This window comes from Diceros bicornis, chromosome 32 (genome assembly GCF_020826845.1).
Source record: "Diceros bicornis minor isolate mBicDic1 chromosome 32, mDicBic1.mat.cur, whole genome shotgun sequence".
NCBI classification, from domain to species: domain Eukaryota; kingdom Metazoa; phylum Chordata; class Mammalia; order Perissodactyla; family Rhinocerotidae; genus Diceros; species Diceros bicornis.
In genome coordinates, this window is record NC_080771.1 from 2125602 (window position 1) to 2142324 (window position 16723).

Genomic DNA, 16723 nt, shown 5'->3' on the forward strand with positions numbered 1-16723 from the left:
CTTATGCCTCTGAGGTTGCTGGTACCTTGCTTCTTATGATGACACTACAGTCTCAGATGTCCCTACCAGGGTCACCAGGCTGCGAGCAGTTTTCCTGCTTCCCAGGTCGCCTGGGTCTTGTGCTCCCCCACTGGCTCTCCAGGGGCTCAGCTACTGCTGCCCCATGCACCACCTGTGCTTCTTCTTCCAAGTTATGTGGGTGTGCTGGCAGCACCACTGCCAGTGGTGCTGGCTTCATGAGTGTCACTGTTGCTGCCAGGGGCCTGTGGACCCAGGGACTTTTCTCAAGCCCTCAATGCTGGTAGAGATGGTGTTGGAGTTGTGGCACTGGGGGCTGTGTCACCATTTTTGCTGTAGTTCCTGGAGCCTCTGGTCATAGGTTCCACCTGCCTCTGCTGGAGGGGACTGGGTCAGATGCTAAGCAGGGAGAGGTTGTCATAGCTGCTCGCTCATGGAGCCTCTGGTCTCTTGTGCAAGCCAGTGTGTTTTGAAAACTATGGTCAGGGCATCCTACTCTGGCTGGGAAAATCCAAGTTTTGTATACTGTCCCCACTGTGGGAAAGACTGGACCACTGCTGTGGGAGGGGGAGAGTGTTAGGTCACCAGCTCCACCATGTGTCCTGAATTCTCAGAGCATGTGCATCACACCCCACTGCTGGAGTGGGGGCAAGTCCTAAGCTGAATGTGCCGTGTCTGCCCCGTCTCTACTCACAGATGTGCTCGCCGATGTGAGGATCTGTGCATTGGATCGCTGCCACTGAGGGAGCGGATGAGGGCTCCCCTAGTTCCACTGCCTCCTGGAGGTCCAGTCCACCCACCTTCAGATGTGTGGCTTCGTGGATCTCTTAGGTGTCCTATTATGCTGTGTAGGGGGTCCTTTGTTGACAGTGGATGTCTAATTGGTTGTAACGTATAGGGGAGAGATAAAGGGAATGACTCACTCTGCCACAATGCTGGTGTCAATCCAGAGTGAATTTTCATTACAGTTTTCCTCATGTCACTGCCTCGTTCAGAACTCTCAGAGGCTCCCTCTCTCCTTATGCACCAAACCTAAGCTGTGGAGCCTGCTTTCAGGTCCCTCAGCTCTGGCCCCATGACCCCAATATGAGCTCTCTCCTCCGGTAAACCTGGTATCTCACTAACTTCTGCATACACTCTTGAGCAAATTACATTTAAGCTTTGGGAGGCAGGGATCATGCCATGTTGCTTTGCAGTCCTAAGAGGTATAAATACTAGAGATGCTTCTGGCTGCAAGCCATAGAACCAATTCAAAAGGGCCTTGAGCAGAGGGTACTTGAGGTGGAACAGTGTAGGTGGAGCTCTCACCCAGAACCGCCCAGGTGGCTGGAGCCAACCTCCAAAGTGGGCTCAGTGAGCACCAGAGGCATCTGCTCCATTCTTCTAGGGAAAGTGTCTTGGTCTGACGAGTCGCTCAGGGGAATGGCAACTAGTGGTTTTCAGGAGCATTGAGAGATGAGCTCAACCCTAGCAGCCTCTTGACCTGACGGTTCTTTTATTCCAGCTGGGGGGCAACTTCCAGGCCACTATCCGGACTGGTTCTGAGACACAGGCATACTTCACGGCTGTGGAGAGGATGCTGCAGTACCTCAAGGTGGGACTCGTGTCTGGGCTTGGCGTGGGGACCTCTGGAAGGCTCCACATCCAAGCTTGAGGCTCAGCTTCTGTGGCCTCTGCAACTCCTAGCACCCCGGGGGCCCCAAGACTTTCCCAGGAGACAACCAGAGCTCCAGGCCCTTCCTGTCCATCTTCCCTGGACCTTGGATATCATCTCTCAGAAGCTTGTCCATACCCATCAGCTCATTTTGACCACATCCCTCACAGCATTCCTAGATGTAGAGGGAATAATCTGGTCTTTTCAGAAATGAGTGGTTTGCCAAGGTATAATAATAATAATAATGACAATATTCATTGCCGTTATTATTGCTTCTATTTATGTCATAGTAGTTAAGAGCACAGATTTTGAAGCCAGATTACAGGGTTCAAGTCCAGGCTTTCCACTTGAATCTGCTGTGAAACCTTGGACAACTCATTCAGCCTCTCTGTTCCCGATCTTGGAAATGAGACAGATCGCAGTATCTACCTCATTGTGTTATTACCAAGATTAAATGATGTAATATGTAAAGCACTTGGCGCAGTGTCTGGCCCCTAGTAAATGCTCAATGTTACTACATCTAGATTATCTCATGGAATCACCAAGCAATTTTATAAGGTTGATTGAGTTATTATCCCATTACCCAGAAGAAATAACTGAGGTTTGTCCGGGTTGAGCATTGTGCTTAAATTATACAGTCAGGGCTGGCAGAGCCCTCTAAAGCCAGGTCTCCTGCCCCTGTGACATGAGTAGAATTTGTGAATCGTAGATCTTTAACAATGAGGGACCCTGTGGTGACACTGCACCAGCAGTGGAGAGCTGGGACTTGCAGCCAGGTGACCCTCCTTCTTCTCCATCATTCTTTCCTCCCCACACACCAAGCTGTGCTTGATGCAGAGTCGTGGGCGTGGAGTCAGGCAGCCCTGGGCTGGAGTCCTCGGTCCTCCACTCACCAGCTGTGTGACCTTCAGCAAGTCGTTGAACCTGTTTGAGCCCCTCTTTCCTCGCCTGTGAAATGCATCTAAAATTGCCTAGCTCACAGGATGAGGTTAGAGAGGGGATAAGTCTGCAGAAGGGCTCTGAGCTGTAAAACAAGCCTCACGGGATCAGTTAGCTCCGCTGCCCTCATCATCATTCTTCTGGGATCTATTTCTTTAGAGCCTCACACAGCAAATTAGAAAAAGTTCTCCACGTTAATACAAGGAAGCTAGCTCTAGGGTTTCTCACTCTTTGGAGACAAAATGATGTGCATTTATGGAGAGTGGGACATTCCTCTTGGGGTGTTTCTCGGGTCACACAGCTGATGACTTTACCAGGGTGCAGGGCAGGCTGGGGTGGGTCACACACCCAATGGCTGGAGGCCAGGGGCTCAGCAGGGCATGGACAGAGAGTAATGCTAACTATTGATTTCTTTTTCTTTCTTCAAAAACGAGATGTGTGTCCCTGAGGCTCCTTTACACAGAGAAGGCAGGAGCTGTCCCCACGGGTGGCCACAGCGCGGGGAAATCACATTCCAGGATTATCAGATGAAATACAGACACAACACACCCATTGTCCTCAATGGCATCAACCTGACGATTCACGGGCAAGAAGTGGTGGGCATCGTGGGAAGGACGGGCTCTGGTGAGCTGAGCCTCCTGGGGCATCCCCTGTCCTCAACCGTGGCCTCTGGGTGTCAGAGCTATTTTGCACATGTGTTTGCTCAGTGACCCCTCAGATACGATGGGCCCTCACTTTGTGGTGAGCCCTGTGCCAGACCTGGTGAACGAAACACAGCGTCCCTGCTGCCACGGGATCCAGTGGAGGAGACAGATGTTAAACAAGTCATCAAAGAAACAAGAGAATTGCAGTTGTGCCGAATGCCATGGAGGGAATAACGGGGAGGTGTTCCACAGACTCCCAGGGTTGGTGGGTCCTTGAGCTCCGGTGGCTTGGGCTCAGGGGCCAACAGGATGCCTGGGAGGAGGGCTGGCAGCAGGGGCAGTGCAGGGGCTCTGCGAGGGTGGAGAGAAGGTCCAGGAGTGCAATGTGGGTCCCCTTTTCCCTCCTCCCTTCCTAGACCTCTCTTACCAGCCTCCTCCTTCTCCCCCTCTGCTTTCAGACTCCCTTGCTTCCCTTCCTCTCCTATCACTTCTCACAGATCTGGCCCAAGTGTCACTCGCTCCCACTTTTTGCATTGTGCAAAGACACTGTTCAGAAACACTACACAGACGTGGTTCTTGCCCCACCCTTGTACTCCCAGAGCTGCTTCTTCCAGGTAGGCCCCCAGGATGACGAGACTTTCATGGTCTCCGCCTCCTTAGGCCCCTGCAGGACCTGCACTGCTGCAGGGTGAGGAGCTCCCAGCTGTATTTTCGCGTGTGTTCTTCCCTTTCCATCTCTCGCCTGCAGGTGGCCTGAGAGGGCGGGGGTCTGACATAGAGCAGGTCTCAGTAGATACTGGTCCAGTTGACTGTATTCATTCAGCAGGAATTTCTTGAGCACCTGCTCTCTGCCAGGCACTGGGAGCATGAAGGTGAACAAGACTCACAGCATCCACCCCACTGACCTTATCTTTTAGAGCAGAGGTTGAAATCTCTCTGCCTCTGGGGCTGGCAAGTAAGAGAGATGAGTGAAGAGGGTCTGGGTGTGATGGAAGGAGGGTGGGCGGGCAGTGTGTTGAAGGAACTCACTGTTCCCTCTCAGGAAGCAGCTCCCTCAGCTCCAACCGCTTGTTGCCTGGAGGACATGGGACCAGTGTTGCTGGTTCTGCTGAGTTTCAAGAGAAGCATGCAATTTGAATTCTTATATATCGGATCTTTGGATTTTTTAATGCTGGCAAAGAGTTTAAAAACAACACTAACGCCGTGTGTGTGAAACAAAACACCCACGTGGGCTAGATTTAGTCCAGGGGCTCCATTCGTGCCCTCTGATCTGGGCTGTAAGAAAGCTGCTCTTTGTTTGGGGCACCACTTGGAGCAGAGTCTGCAGCCCTCTTCTGCCCTCTGAGGGCTCAGCATGACAAAGAGTGGAGAGTGGGTCTGGTGTGAACACCAGGCATGACCTGTGCTGCCCCTGGTGCAGACTCAGGAAACTGAGGCCCCGCTTGGTTATTGCCCAACAGGGAAGTCCTCCTTGGGGGTGGCTCTCTTCCACCTGGTGGAGCCCGCGGCAGGCCGGATTCTCATTGATGGTGTGGACATCTGCAGCGTCAGCCTGGAGGACCTGCGGTCCAAGCTCTCGGTTATCCCTCAAGATCCCGTCCTGCTCTCAGGAACCATCAGGTGAGTGCTGGGCCAGAGGCCAGCCTGGTGCAGAGGATGAGCTCCAGGGAGGAGCCACAGGACGAGGATGCCAGGGCGGGGCTGCCTCTGGGTAGCTGTTGGCCAATGCCCCAATTTCTGGGCCTTGGATCTCTCCCTGGGACCATGATGCTGTCCTGGCCCAGCTCTCTGATGAGTCTTGAGGACTGAAGGAGTCCCTCATGTACAGAAGGGCACTTTGTAAATCACAATGTCCTCAACAAAAGCAAGGCATAATTTTTATTTATAAAAAACCTGATGGGATTGGTCAGATTTCGGTTCACCATTAAGCATTTTTCACTATGGCTACAATATTCTTTCATGTCTGGATGTGGTCTATCCTCTCTCTCCACCCACTGGTAAGGCCATGGGGGGTTTTAGGCGGGATGTTAGGAAGCGCTTCTTTACAGGGTACATATTCCAGGCAGTGGAGAGGTGAAAATAATCCAGGCTGTCCGGTCAGTGAGGCAGACCGCACTGGATCTTTCAGCCTCTTCTCCACACTTTCTGTTTCCTCAGACGTCAACTCCAGGACTAGACTTCGTCCAGCTCAGTGCTCCCACTTGACAGTGCACGTCAGCTGTGTGGGAACACCAAGGCATGGACACTGAGGAAACTGATGCATTAAAAACGAAGCTAGCTCCCCCTTGTTTCAGAAGCATGTAAGGGGCATTCTAAGAAGCAAGAGGATAGACTGAACCCGAGGGCTCTGTTCATTCATTCATTCATCATTCCTTCATTCCTTCCTCCTTTCATCCATTTAACTTGCCTTTTCTGAGCCTCTGCCAGATCCAGACACTGTGCGAGGGACTGGGGACACTTTGATGATGATCACTGCCCCTGCCCCCCTCCCCAGGAGTTCACAGTATAGTTGGGGTGGCAGTGGGGAAACAGTCTGCAGAGATTAAGACCCGACAAATTATGGTGTCCAGAGGTAACTGCTACACCAGAGATATGGACAAAGTGCTAAGGGAGCCTGAAAGTGGGATAAATAACTCTGCCTGGGTGAATCCAGAAAGGCTTCACAGAGGAAGGGACATTTGAGCAGGGCCTTGAAGGATAAGTAGGAGCTTACCTACAGAAAAAGGGGAGAAAGTCTTTCCAGGGAGAGTGCATAATATGTGCACAAACAGAGGATTTAAATATGATTGTGTTGGGCCAGCCCCGTGGCTTAGCGGTTAAGTGCGCGTGCTCCGCTACTGGCAGCCCAGGTTGGATCCCGGGTGCGCACCGACACACCGCTTCTCCAGCCATGCTGAGGCTGCGTCGCACGTACAGCAACTAGAAGGATGTGCCACTATGACATACAACTACTTACTGGGGCTTTGGGCGAAAAAAAGGAGGAGGATTGGCAATAGATGTTAGCTCAGAGCCGGTCTTCCTCAGAAAAAAAAAAAGAGGAGGATTAGCACGGATGTTAGCTCAGGGCTGATCTTTCTCACACACACATAAAAAAATGATTGTGCTGTTTTAGGGGAATTACAAAACATTTAGTGATAGATCTGTGTTAAGGTAGAACTTGGCCAAATCTATTGTACTTTGGTATATGAGTAGTAAAAATATTAATAAATATTTATGAGCATTTATGTGTGGCAGCCCCATGCTTTAATACTCTGTCTCATTTAACTGTCACAACAACCGTATGAGACAGGCACTGTTATTATCCCCCCTTTAGAGGTCAAGAGGCTGAACTCAGAGAGGAAACATGACTTGTTTAAGGAGACACTCAAGTAAATGGTCAGGATGAGCTGTAACCCCAGGTAGTCTAACCCCATAACCAGGGATGATTCTTTTGCAGCAGGAGGATTGTGGACTGGAGACCAGGAGATCCGGGTTCTCTGCCCTTTAAGGTTCCGTCTAACTCTGAGTGCCTTCGATTCTAACCTGTCTTAGTCTGACTTGTGCTGTGACCTTGAACAAGCCATTTGACACTGATAAGCCATAATTTCCTCATCAATGAAAGGAGTATACCCATCTCATGTGGGAGAGGGTGTCAATGGGCCCACTGTGAAAGTGCTGTGCAGACTATCATGTATCATGTAAATAAGGCATTGGACCTTCTGCTTCTGGAATACAGTCTAGCCCCACACACGAGAGCGTGGCTGCCAGAACTGGGGGAAGATCACGCAGAGGTTAAGAACAGGTTTCAGTCAGGACGGAGTGGCTGCCTGACAGGGAGTGTTTCCTCTGCCAAATGCAGGTGCAAACCTGAAAGGGATTAATATCTAGATAGATCCCAACCTTGTGTTAGTTGCCTGGATGATCAGTTAGGCTTCTTTCACTGCAAGAGAAAGAAAAAGCAACCCCACCACGGTGAGACATCCCTAACACCTACTAGGATGGCTATAATAAACAAAGAAAGAAAAGAAAAAGGGACATAAATCTGGCAGGGTTGTTGAGAAATGGAACCCTCGTGCACTGCTGGTGGGAATGTAAAATGGTATAGCCACTTTACATTGTGGAAAACAATTCGATAGTTGCTCAAAAAGGTAAACATAGAATTGCTGTATGATCCAGCAATTGCACTTCCCGGTATTTACCTAAAAGAGTTGAAGGCAGAGACTTGAACTGATATTTGTGTACCAGTGTTTGTAGCATTATTCACAATCGCCAAAAGGCAGAAACAACCCAAGTGTCCATCAACAGATCCGTGATAAACAAAATGTGACATATACACACAATGGAATATTATCAGCCATAGAAAGGAATGAAATTTGGGTATGTGCTACAACATGGATGTGCCTTGAAGACATGATGCTTAGGGAAATTAGCCAGACACAGAAGGACAAATATTGTACAATTCACTTAAATGAAGTGCCTGGAGTAGGCAAACTCATGGAGACAGAAAGTGAAATAGAGGAGGGAAGAGAGACAGAAGAAGAGGGAGACTGGTTAATCCACAGAGTTTTTGTTGGGGAAGATGAACTTTAGTGGATGGTTACACAACACTGTAAATGTATTTAATGCCACTGAATTGTATACCTACAAATGGTTAAAATGATGAATTATGTTTTGTATATTCAAACACACACACACCCTCCCCAAATGGCTTCAGCTAAAAAGGCCTCTATTGGCTCAAGATACTGGGAAGGCCAAGGCTGATTCAAGGACCCAGGTCCCTAACTCTGCCGTGGCTCCACTCTCAGGCTCCAGTGAGGGTCCTGGGGGCTCCGTGTCCCATTCCTGACGTGAGATGGTTGCCGCCTCTCCTGTCTAGTTAGTGAAAAGAGCAAGCCTCTTTCTGGTGATTGACTTAAAGGTCCTGAGATACCCTCTGGCTGGTCACCCTCCCACCCCTATCGAGTCACTGAGCCAAGGGGGTGCCGCTGCTGATGTGCTGACACTGAGTCACATGGTCCACCCTGGGTGTTGGCGGTAGAGCCCCACTAGATCACAGGGGCTTGAGGGCTGGGCAGAAGGTGACCCCCAAACAAAACTTGGGGGCTGCTGCCTACAGACGGAGTGGGTGCTGGGAGGGCACAAGAAACGACCACTCATGGTGGTTCCATGGGTTTCGCTTAACCCAGTAATCCAGTTCTAACCATTCCTGGTCATTTGCTGTGGATAAGACAGACGCTCAACAGTCACGTGTGGTTCTTGAACACTTCTCTTCCTCTCCTATGGCAGATTCAACCTGGATCCCTTTGATCACTACTCAGACGAGCAGATCTGGGATGTCTTGGAGAGGACATTCCTGAGCAAGACAGTAAGTAGCTCCAAGGCCTGATTGTTGGTCTTAGCCTGCCTCTTCAACAGGGGTGCCCTGCATCTGGGGCTCCTCTCACATGGTATTCCAGATGCTGCCACTCTGAGGCATGGATTAAATAATGCATGATGAGGTGAGATGATGTGGGATTCCTACATAAAGGCTGATGGCTCTCAGACACCAACAGAGAGCCAGGCACGTTCTAGGCTGTGGGACACAGCAAAGACGAAGCGGGAAGGTCTTTGTCCTCCTGGTGCTTCCATTCAATGGGAGAGAAAGGCAACAAACAAACGAACACTTGAGACACTTTCAGAGAGTGGTAAGCACCGTAAAGGCAGTAATGAGACCAGCCAACCCCTCAGTGGGTGAGCATCTCCTTTAGAGGGGGCGGCCATGCAAGGCCTCTTTTAGGGTGGGACATTTGGGCTGAGACTAATATGGAGGAGGCAGCTGGGCACAGATCTTTGAGAGAACATTCCAGGAACAGGAACCAGCATACGCAAAGACCCTCAGATGGGAGTGAGACGGGCGCAGGTAAGGAAGAGAAAGACCAGTGGCTGGAGCGGAGAGAGAGGGCAGCCGTGCTACAAAATGTGACAGGAGAGGTCGGAGGGGTCAGGTCAGGTCTCCCCCACAGGCCTCCATGCCCACAAGCCTTCATGGCCTACATTTCGTCTTCCTCGATGTTCCAGATCTCCATGTTCCCCCAAAGGCTGCAAGCAGAAGTGGTGGAAAATGGCGAGAACTTCTCTGTGGGGGAGAGGCAGCTGCTCTGCATCGCTCGAGCCCTCCTCCGCAACTCCAAGGTGAGACCCCTGAGGGGCCACGAGGAGTCCCGGGTGGTGCCTGGCATGGGAAGCCACGCGGGCTGCTTCTCCCCCATCCCCCAGGACCATGGGCACCGTGCTGCATGTCCTTTCCACAGCTATCCACAGGCGCGCTCACGTCACTGAGTGCCATTCCACACGTTCCTGTGGTGTGTGTGTGGGGGGGGGTGGCTCTCAGCCTGGGCTCCCTCACACCCGGACATCCCGACCTGAGCTGAAATGCTCCACCGCTAGAGCCGAATCATGACGCGCTTTCCCACAAAAAGCTGAAAGCTTAGGAACTTTTTAATTTAACAATTGCACAGTGTAATTCTTTCTAAAACCTGGATGCAGGGCACTCATTTGTCTTTACTGGAATTGGGAATCAGATGACAGCTGTTCCAGGGCAAAAATACCTATTTTTTAAAAGGTTCATATAACAGTGCTTCTTACATTTTCCAGATATTTCACAGTAATTTCAGGTACTTGACTACCTGGGCTAGTTAGGAGCAAACTTTCTCTCTCCCAGGGGAGGCAGCACACACACACACACACACACACACACACACACACACACACACATACACATGCAACGCACCTTGACACTCACACATGTATACACACTTGGACACACATGCACATATGTAACACAACATTGTTAATTAGTGAAAAATGCAAAAAATGTCGCTGCAGACTGTCAGAGCTGTGGGAAGAGAGGAGGGGAGCTCAGCAGGGCCTGAAGCAGGGGAGACGGTTTCAGAGGAGGGAGGACTTTCCCTCTTCCTGAGAGAGAGGAACCACAGGATTTGCAATATGTACAGAGCCCTTTCTCAACCTCTCAGTTCCCTATTTCCCAGTTACTCAGGTGCTTGACGCCGAAGCCACTTTCTCTATACTGCTTCCCAAATTTCAGTCACTGCTTTATGATTTGGGTCATATCTGCATACCACCTTTCCTGTGATTCATTCATGATGCCCTCTTTTTATCAACAGCCTCATTTAAACAGTAACGTTTGTGAAATCATACTTTCTGAGTAGTCATACTTTTCTAATGCATATTCTTAGTGCAAGAAACACAGAAATGTTAAAGTAAAAAGAACGTATAGCCATATCCTGGTGACACCATCTCATGTGCCACCCAGGGAGTGTGCATGCCCCTCTGGGGACCACTGCTCTAGATTAATGCAGGCAAATAGGAAGGCAGTTCATGAAAAAGAAGTTGCCACTGGGACATCTTCATTTTCAAGAACTCAGTTGTCTGGTCACTACACATTAGTTGGCCCTTGGTTGAGACCTCACATTCTGTGCATAAGGTAACGGATAATTAAGGCTCCAGGTGGGTTTTGCACTCAGTCCAGATCTCTCATTTTCCAGCTCAGGGACTCAGTGAATTAGTGGTACACCCAGGACTAGACCCAGGTCTCGGGGTCCGAGGAGGCTGCTTTCACTCCTGTTTCATATCCACCAGATCGTCCTAATTGATGAAGCCACGGCCTCCATTGACGTGGAGATGGACACCCTGATCCAGCGCACAATCCGTGAAGCCTTCCAGGGCTGCACAGTGCTGGTCATTGCACACCGCATCACCACTGTCCTCAACTGTGACCGCATCCTGGTCATGAGCAGTGGGAAGGTGAGAGCTGGGTCCCTGGGCTGGTGGGAGGACATGCACTCAGGCCAGCACCACAGGAGGCCCTCGAATCTTCAAGACCGAGCTCAGCTGTGTCCCTGTCCCCCCCTGCTCCTTTCTGCCTCTCCCAGGTTGTAGAGTTTGACAGGCCTGAGGTCCTGCAGAAGCAGCCCGGGTCCATGTTTGCAGCCCTGCTGGCAACAGCCAGTTCTTCGCTGGGCTAAGGAGAAATGGAGACTGCAGGGAGGCTGCTGGCTGAGCTCCCTGAAGTTCCCAAGGGTGCAGCTGTGAGGCCTGCAATCTGTGACCTTCTGTGCAGAGTTGGCTCCTGAAAGCAGGGCTGAAATGGGCTGAGGAGTGCTGGTGATGGGATGGAAAAGGAGATTAAGGGAGCAAAACCTGGAATAGGCCACTCTGTGGCTCCCCAACCTGAGAACCCCAGCACGTTTGAGACCATGTGGTCAAATCATCATGTGTCTCTTTTCAACTGATATGGGGATTAATTTCATAATAATGTAAAAGCTTGTTGTAGTTTTCTGATCTGTTAAAAGTGTTCAAATGATGTTTGATTTAGTACAAAATAAAAATAAGGAAAAGTCACATTCTCTGTTCTGTTTCTATGTTAGCTGGTACTCGTTCAGCCACAGGGAACAGAAATTCTAGAATTCCTGACTTCTAGAAAAAGGGACTTTATTGGCTCATGTAACAGAAAGATCCAGAAAAGGTTCTGGGTTGGGTGCCAACATCAAAAGCATGTCTGCCTCGTGGACTCTGCCTCTCTTCTCTCAGCTCTGCCTTCCTGTGTTTGTCTTCACTCTCTGGCCTTCTCTCCTCATGGTGGCAGCAAGGCTGCCAGCAGCTAAGGCTCCCCTCCCACCAGCTCAGCACGCCCAAGTCTTCTTTCCCCAGTGATTCCAGCAGAGCTCCAGGGCTAAATCTCATTGGGCTGACTTGGGTCGTGTGCTCATCCCTGAACCAACCACATGCTAGGCTGTTGGAATACAGTGACTGGACAGGCGAGAGTCACATGCCCACACCTGGGCCTGGGGATGGGGTCAGCTGTCCTGAATCACATGAACTGAGAGTGGAGGGGGTTGTTTCTCAAAATAATATTGGTTTCTCAAAATAATAATAACATGAAGGAGGAATGGATATGGATGCTGGCAGGCCCAAAACAGTAGCTGTCTACCATATGTTTGTTTACTCATTAGGAGCATAGATGCGTGAAATAAAGTGTTAACATGCCAACTGGAAATGAGATAATTTGTTGCCCTCCCAGAGCTGCTGTGGGGAACTGCATGTGTCACCTGTGAGAAGCTCTCCATAAGCTGAGTGCCCCTGCCATGATTCCTGAGCCTGGTGTGCTTCCCCAGGCCAAACTCAGCTGCCATATTTTCCTTAAGTTGGCCGGCAGATGGCAGGCTCTTCCAAAAAATGCGATGATGTCCTGCTGGTTTTGGATGCAAATGCACTGAGAATCCACCAGGGAAAGCGCTGACCCTGAGCCAGAGGACAGGAATTAGAGCCCATGTCCGCCCCATCTTCAGGCCCCATCACACCTTCCCTCGGAGCTGTCTCTTCCTGGAGCAGTTGTCAACCTCGGCTGCATTTTGGAGTCACCCAATGAGTTTATCACCCAAAGAGGTCTAGGAGTGGCTGTCACTCCTAGACCTCCTGATTCCAATGGTTGGGGTGGAGACTGAGTGTTGGGAGTTTTAAAGCTTTAGGTGAATCTAATGTGCAGCAAAATTTCAGAACCATTGGCTCCAAGCAGTGATAAGCAGAATTTTTTGAAAAATAGTATTGGTTTTTGTTTTTTTTTTAAAGATTTTATTTATTTATTTTTTTCCCCCCAAAGCCCCAGTAGATAGTTGTATGTCATAGCTGCTCATCCTTCTAGGTGCTGTATGTGGGACGCGGCCTCAGCATGGCCGGAGAAGCAGTGCGTCGGTGTGCGCCCAGGATCCGAACCCGGGCCGCCAGTAGCGGAGCGTGCGCAATTAACTGCTAAGCCATGGCGCGAGCCCAGTATTGTTTTTTTAACAGTATTGGTAATATTTTATTCCTTAAGCTGACTGACGAGAATATGACTTCGTTTTGTTTAAATAATTCTTTATGTATTTTTGAGCATCTGAACTATTATGTAATAACATTTAAAAAATTGGTACTTGATATTTCAAAAATACAGAAATAATTGCAATGAGAGAATGTAAAACTTGGTTCGACTTTCTTATATTTATTTAATGGTTTGCTAGTATTTGTGTTTTCAGTTACATCGAGGGGGAGGAGATCACACTATTTTAGTTCCCTGCCTAATCTGTCCTCAGACCCTAGCCCTCCTCCTCGTCAAGTGCAGGGGACGACTTCAACACCAGCTGTGTGATGTGGTCCACAGTGACAGCAGGTGGATGTACAGATCCAAGGAGGCAACAGTCCCACTGGCCCGGCCCAGCCCTGCCTGTCTCAAGCTCTGGACACTCCATTTTAAGAGAAACACTGCTAAATGAAGGCTCTAAAGGACAACCAGTGGGGGGCTTGAAAACCAGGTTGTGAGAAGGAGGAAGGAAAAGGGAAAGGCTCAGCTTCAGTCTTCACTTTCCTCAAGGGCTTCTTCTATAAGTGGCTCCAGAGGGCAGCCCCAGGAACAGGAGGCGTAGACATTCAGGTTATTGGGAATGTCCTACTAGGGAGTGACTATCTTTAGGGCAAGGAGCTCCCCATGACTGGGAGCCTTTTTGGACTCTGATAACTCTCTCCTGCATAAGATGAGATACCCCCAGGCTCAGAGAGAGCTCCCACAAGGCTGAGTGCTGGCAGGGATTCTGGGTGTGTGAGAAATTGGACTGGATAACTTCTATGGGGTGTATGACTCTGGGATGCAATTAAGAACACAATCATGTCTATGGCAGGGCTTCTCAAACTTGAATGAGCATCAGAATCACCTGGAGGGCTGAATCTCAGCTTGCCGGGCCTCACCCCATACTTTCTCATTCAGTAGGTCTGGGGTGGGGCTTAAGAATTTGCTTAACAAGTTCCCAGATGTTGCAGATGCTGCTGACCTGGGTACCACGCTCTGAGAACGTGAAAGTTGGCCAAGATCACTGTGTCCTATGCGATCTAGACAGGAAGGGTTCAAACCCTCGTTCTAATGTGATCCCCAAAGTTTCTGGGCATTTCCAGGGCACTTTTATTTTCATGACCTCTTTTGGTTCAGACCTCCTGAGCATCTCATGAAGCCATACAGACTCTCCTTTTCTCTGGCACATTGACCTGGAAGGAGAAACCAGCACTTTCCTTATTTCCTGTATATGTTGATGACCTCAGTGAAGTTTTGGGTCAAAGGAGGATTGTTTACCCCAGGAACTCAACAAATTCCAATTGGATACCAAGCACCCGCCTTCTTAAGGAGTCTCCATTTCCACCCCTTCAGGCTCCAGTCTCCTCTGTGCTGTGTGCCATTACCCTCTGGGTTCTCCCTGCCCCCACCTCCCAATTCCTGGGCATGTGTCATGCAGAGCAGTTCACTTCTCACTTAAATGCCTCTTCCTGCCCAACAAGTCATCAGGATCTCAGTCTACCCCAAGAGAGGTATCAAGGCAGTTCTCTCAACAAAAACAGGTTCCACCCTATGATACAGTCTGCTGCCAGCAGTTCAGATCGTAAAATTTCACCCCATTATCCTAAATGTCCCCTATTCTAACCCCCTCTCGTTTAAATAAGTCTATGCAATCCAACTACGTCATGGTCAGAAGCAACTTCAGAGATTGTCAGTCCAGATGTTCTTAGCCTGTGCTCCACGGACCCCTTAGGTAGATTCAGGGGAGGTCTGATTTTGAATAGTCCTTATGTCTTTATTTTTAGTAAGTGAAATTGAACATTTCTGTTGACTATGAATGAGGCAACAAAGTATAACACTATTAGTGGTACCTGTGACTTTGTCACCGACACAAATCACAGATAATCTCAAATCTCATTTCAACTGTTCACATATCTCAAAATATGACTTATGTGCTTCACTGCTTTGAAATTACAGTAGTTATTAGATCTACTGCAAGATCATGTCATTTAATGCCTCACTATAGAAGCATCTATATTACAATATCCAATCGTGTGCATTTTTAGAATTCTTTTTATGCTGGTCACATTGGTGTGTAACATATAAACTTCAGGTGTACATCACTATATTTCAACTTCTGTACAGACTGCATCGTGTTCACCACCAAAAGTCTAGTTGCCATCTGTCACCATACATACGTCCCTTTACCACTTTTGCCCTCTCCCCACCCCCTTTCTGTCTGGTAACCATCAATCTGTTTTCCAAATCTATGTGTTTATCTTCCACATATGAGTGAAGTCATACGGTAATTGTCTGTCTCTCTCTGACTTATTTCACTTAGCATAATACCCTCAAGGTTCATCCATGTTATTGCAAATGGCAAGATTTCGTCTTTTTTATGGCTGAGTAATATTCCATTGTATATCTATATACCATATATTCTTTACCCGTTCATCTGTTGATGGGAACTTAGGTTGCTTCCAAGTCTTGGCTATTGTGAATAATGAACATAGGGGTGCATATTCCTTTCTGAATTAGTGTTTTTTTGTTCTTTAGATAAATACCCAGAAGTAGAATAGCTAGACATACAGTATTTCTATTTTTAATTTTTTGAGGAATCTCCATACTGTTTTCCATAGTGGCTGCACCAATTTAAATTCTCACCAGCAGTGTACAAGGCTTCCTTTTTCACCACAACCTCTCCAACACTTATTTCCTGTTTTTTTAATAATAGCCATTCTGATGGGTGTGAGGTGATATCTCATTGTACTTCTGATTTGCATTTCCCTAATAGTGATGTTGAACACCTTTTCATGTGCCTGTTGGCCACCTGTATATCTTCTTGGAAAAATGTCTGTTCATATCCTCTGCTCATTTTTGATTGGGTTGTTTATTTTTCCTTTGTTGAGTTTTATGAGTTCTTCATACATTTTGGATATTAACTCCTTTTTGGATATATGATTTGCGAATATTTTCTGTCAGTTGTTGAGTTGTCTTTTGTTTTGTTTCCTTCGCCATGCAGAAGGAATTTTTAGTTTGATGTAGTTCCATTTGTTTACGTTTTCTTTTCTTTCCCTTGCTTGAGGAGATATGATATTTAAAAAGATACTGCTAAGACCAATGTCAAAGAGCATACTGCCTGTGTTTTCATCTAGGAGTTTTATGGTTTCAAGTCTTACATTCAAGTTTTTAATTCATTTTGAGCTGATGTGTGTGCCTGGTGTAAGATAATGGTCTTTGATTCTTTTGCATGTGGCTGTCCAGTTTTCCCAACACTGTTTATTAAAGAGACTTTCGTTTCTCCATTGTATGTTCCTGGCTCCTTTGTCAAAAATTAGGTGTCCACAGATGTGTAGTTTTATTTCTGGGATCTCATTCTATCCCACTGATCTGTGTGTCTGTGTTTTTCTGCCAGTATCATGCTGTTTTGATTACTTTAACAATATATTTTGAAATCAGGGAGTGATACCTCCAGCTTTGTTCTTTTTTCTCAGGATTCCTTTGGTTTCAGGGTCTTTTGTTGTTCCATATAAATTTTAGGATTCTTTGTTACATTTCTGTGAAAAATGTTGTTAGGTTTCTGATTGGGATTACATTGAATCTGTAGATTGCTTTAGGTAATGCAGATATTTT

General features: G+C 48.2%; 1 protein-coding gene across 3 annotated transcripts in view; it reads left to right on the forward strand.

Annotated features, from left to right (window-relative positions):
* The window catches only part of ABCC11 (ATP binding cassette subfamily C member 11), a 70878-nt gene extending 59242 nt beyond the window's left edge, over positions 1-11636 (forward strand). For all 3 annotated transcript variants that reach the window (XM_058527762.1, XM_058527761.1, XM_058527760.1), the window contains 7 exons: positions 1523-1612; positions 3046-3235; positions 4716-4875; positions 8521-8599; positions 9292-9405; positions 10873-11037; positions 11166-11636. In XM_058527762.1, coding sequence (XP_058383745.1) covers positions 1523-1612; positions 3046-3235; positions 4716-4875; positions 8521-8599; positions 9292-9405; positions 10873-11037; positions 11166-11258 — 891 coding nt within the window. In that variant the 3' untranslated portion in view covers positions 11259-11636. The remainder of the gene's footprint in view (positions 1-1522; positions 1613-3045; positions 3236-4715; positions 4876-8520; positions 8600-9291; positions 9406-10872; positions 11038-11165) is intronic.
* The last annotated feature ends 5087 nt before the right edge of the window (positions 11637-16723 follow it).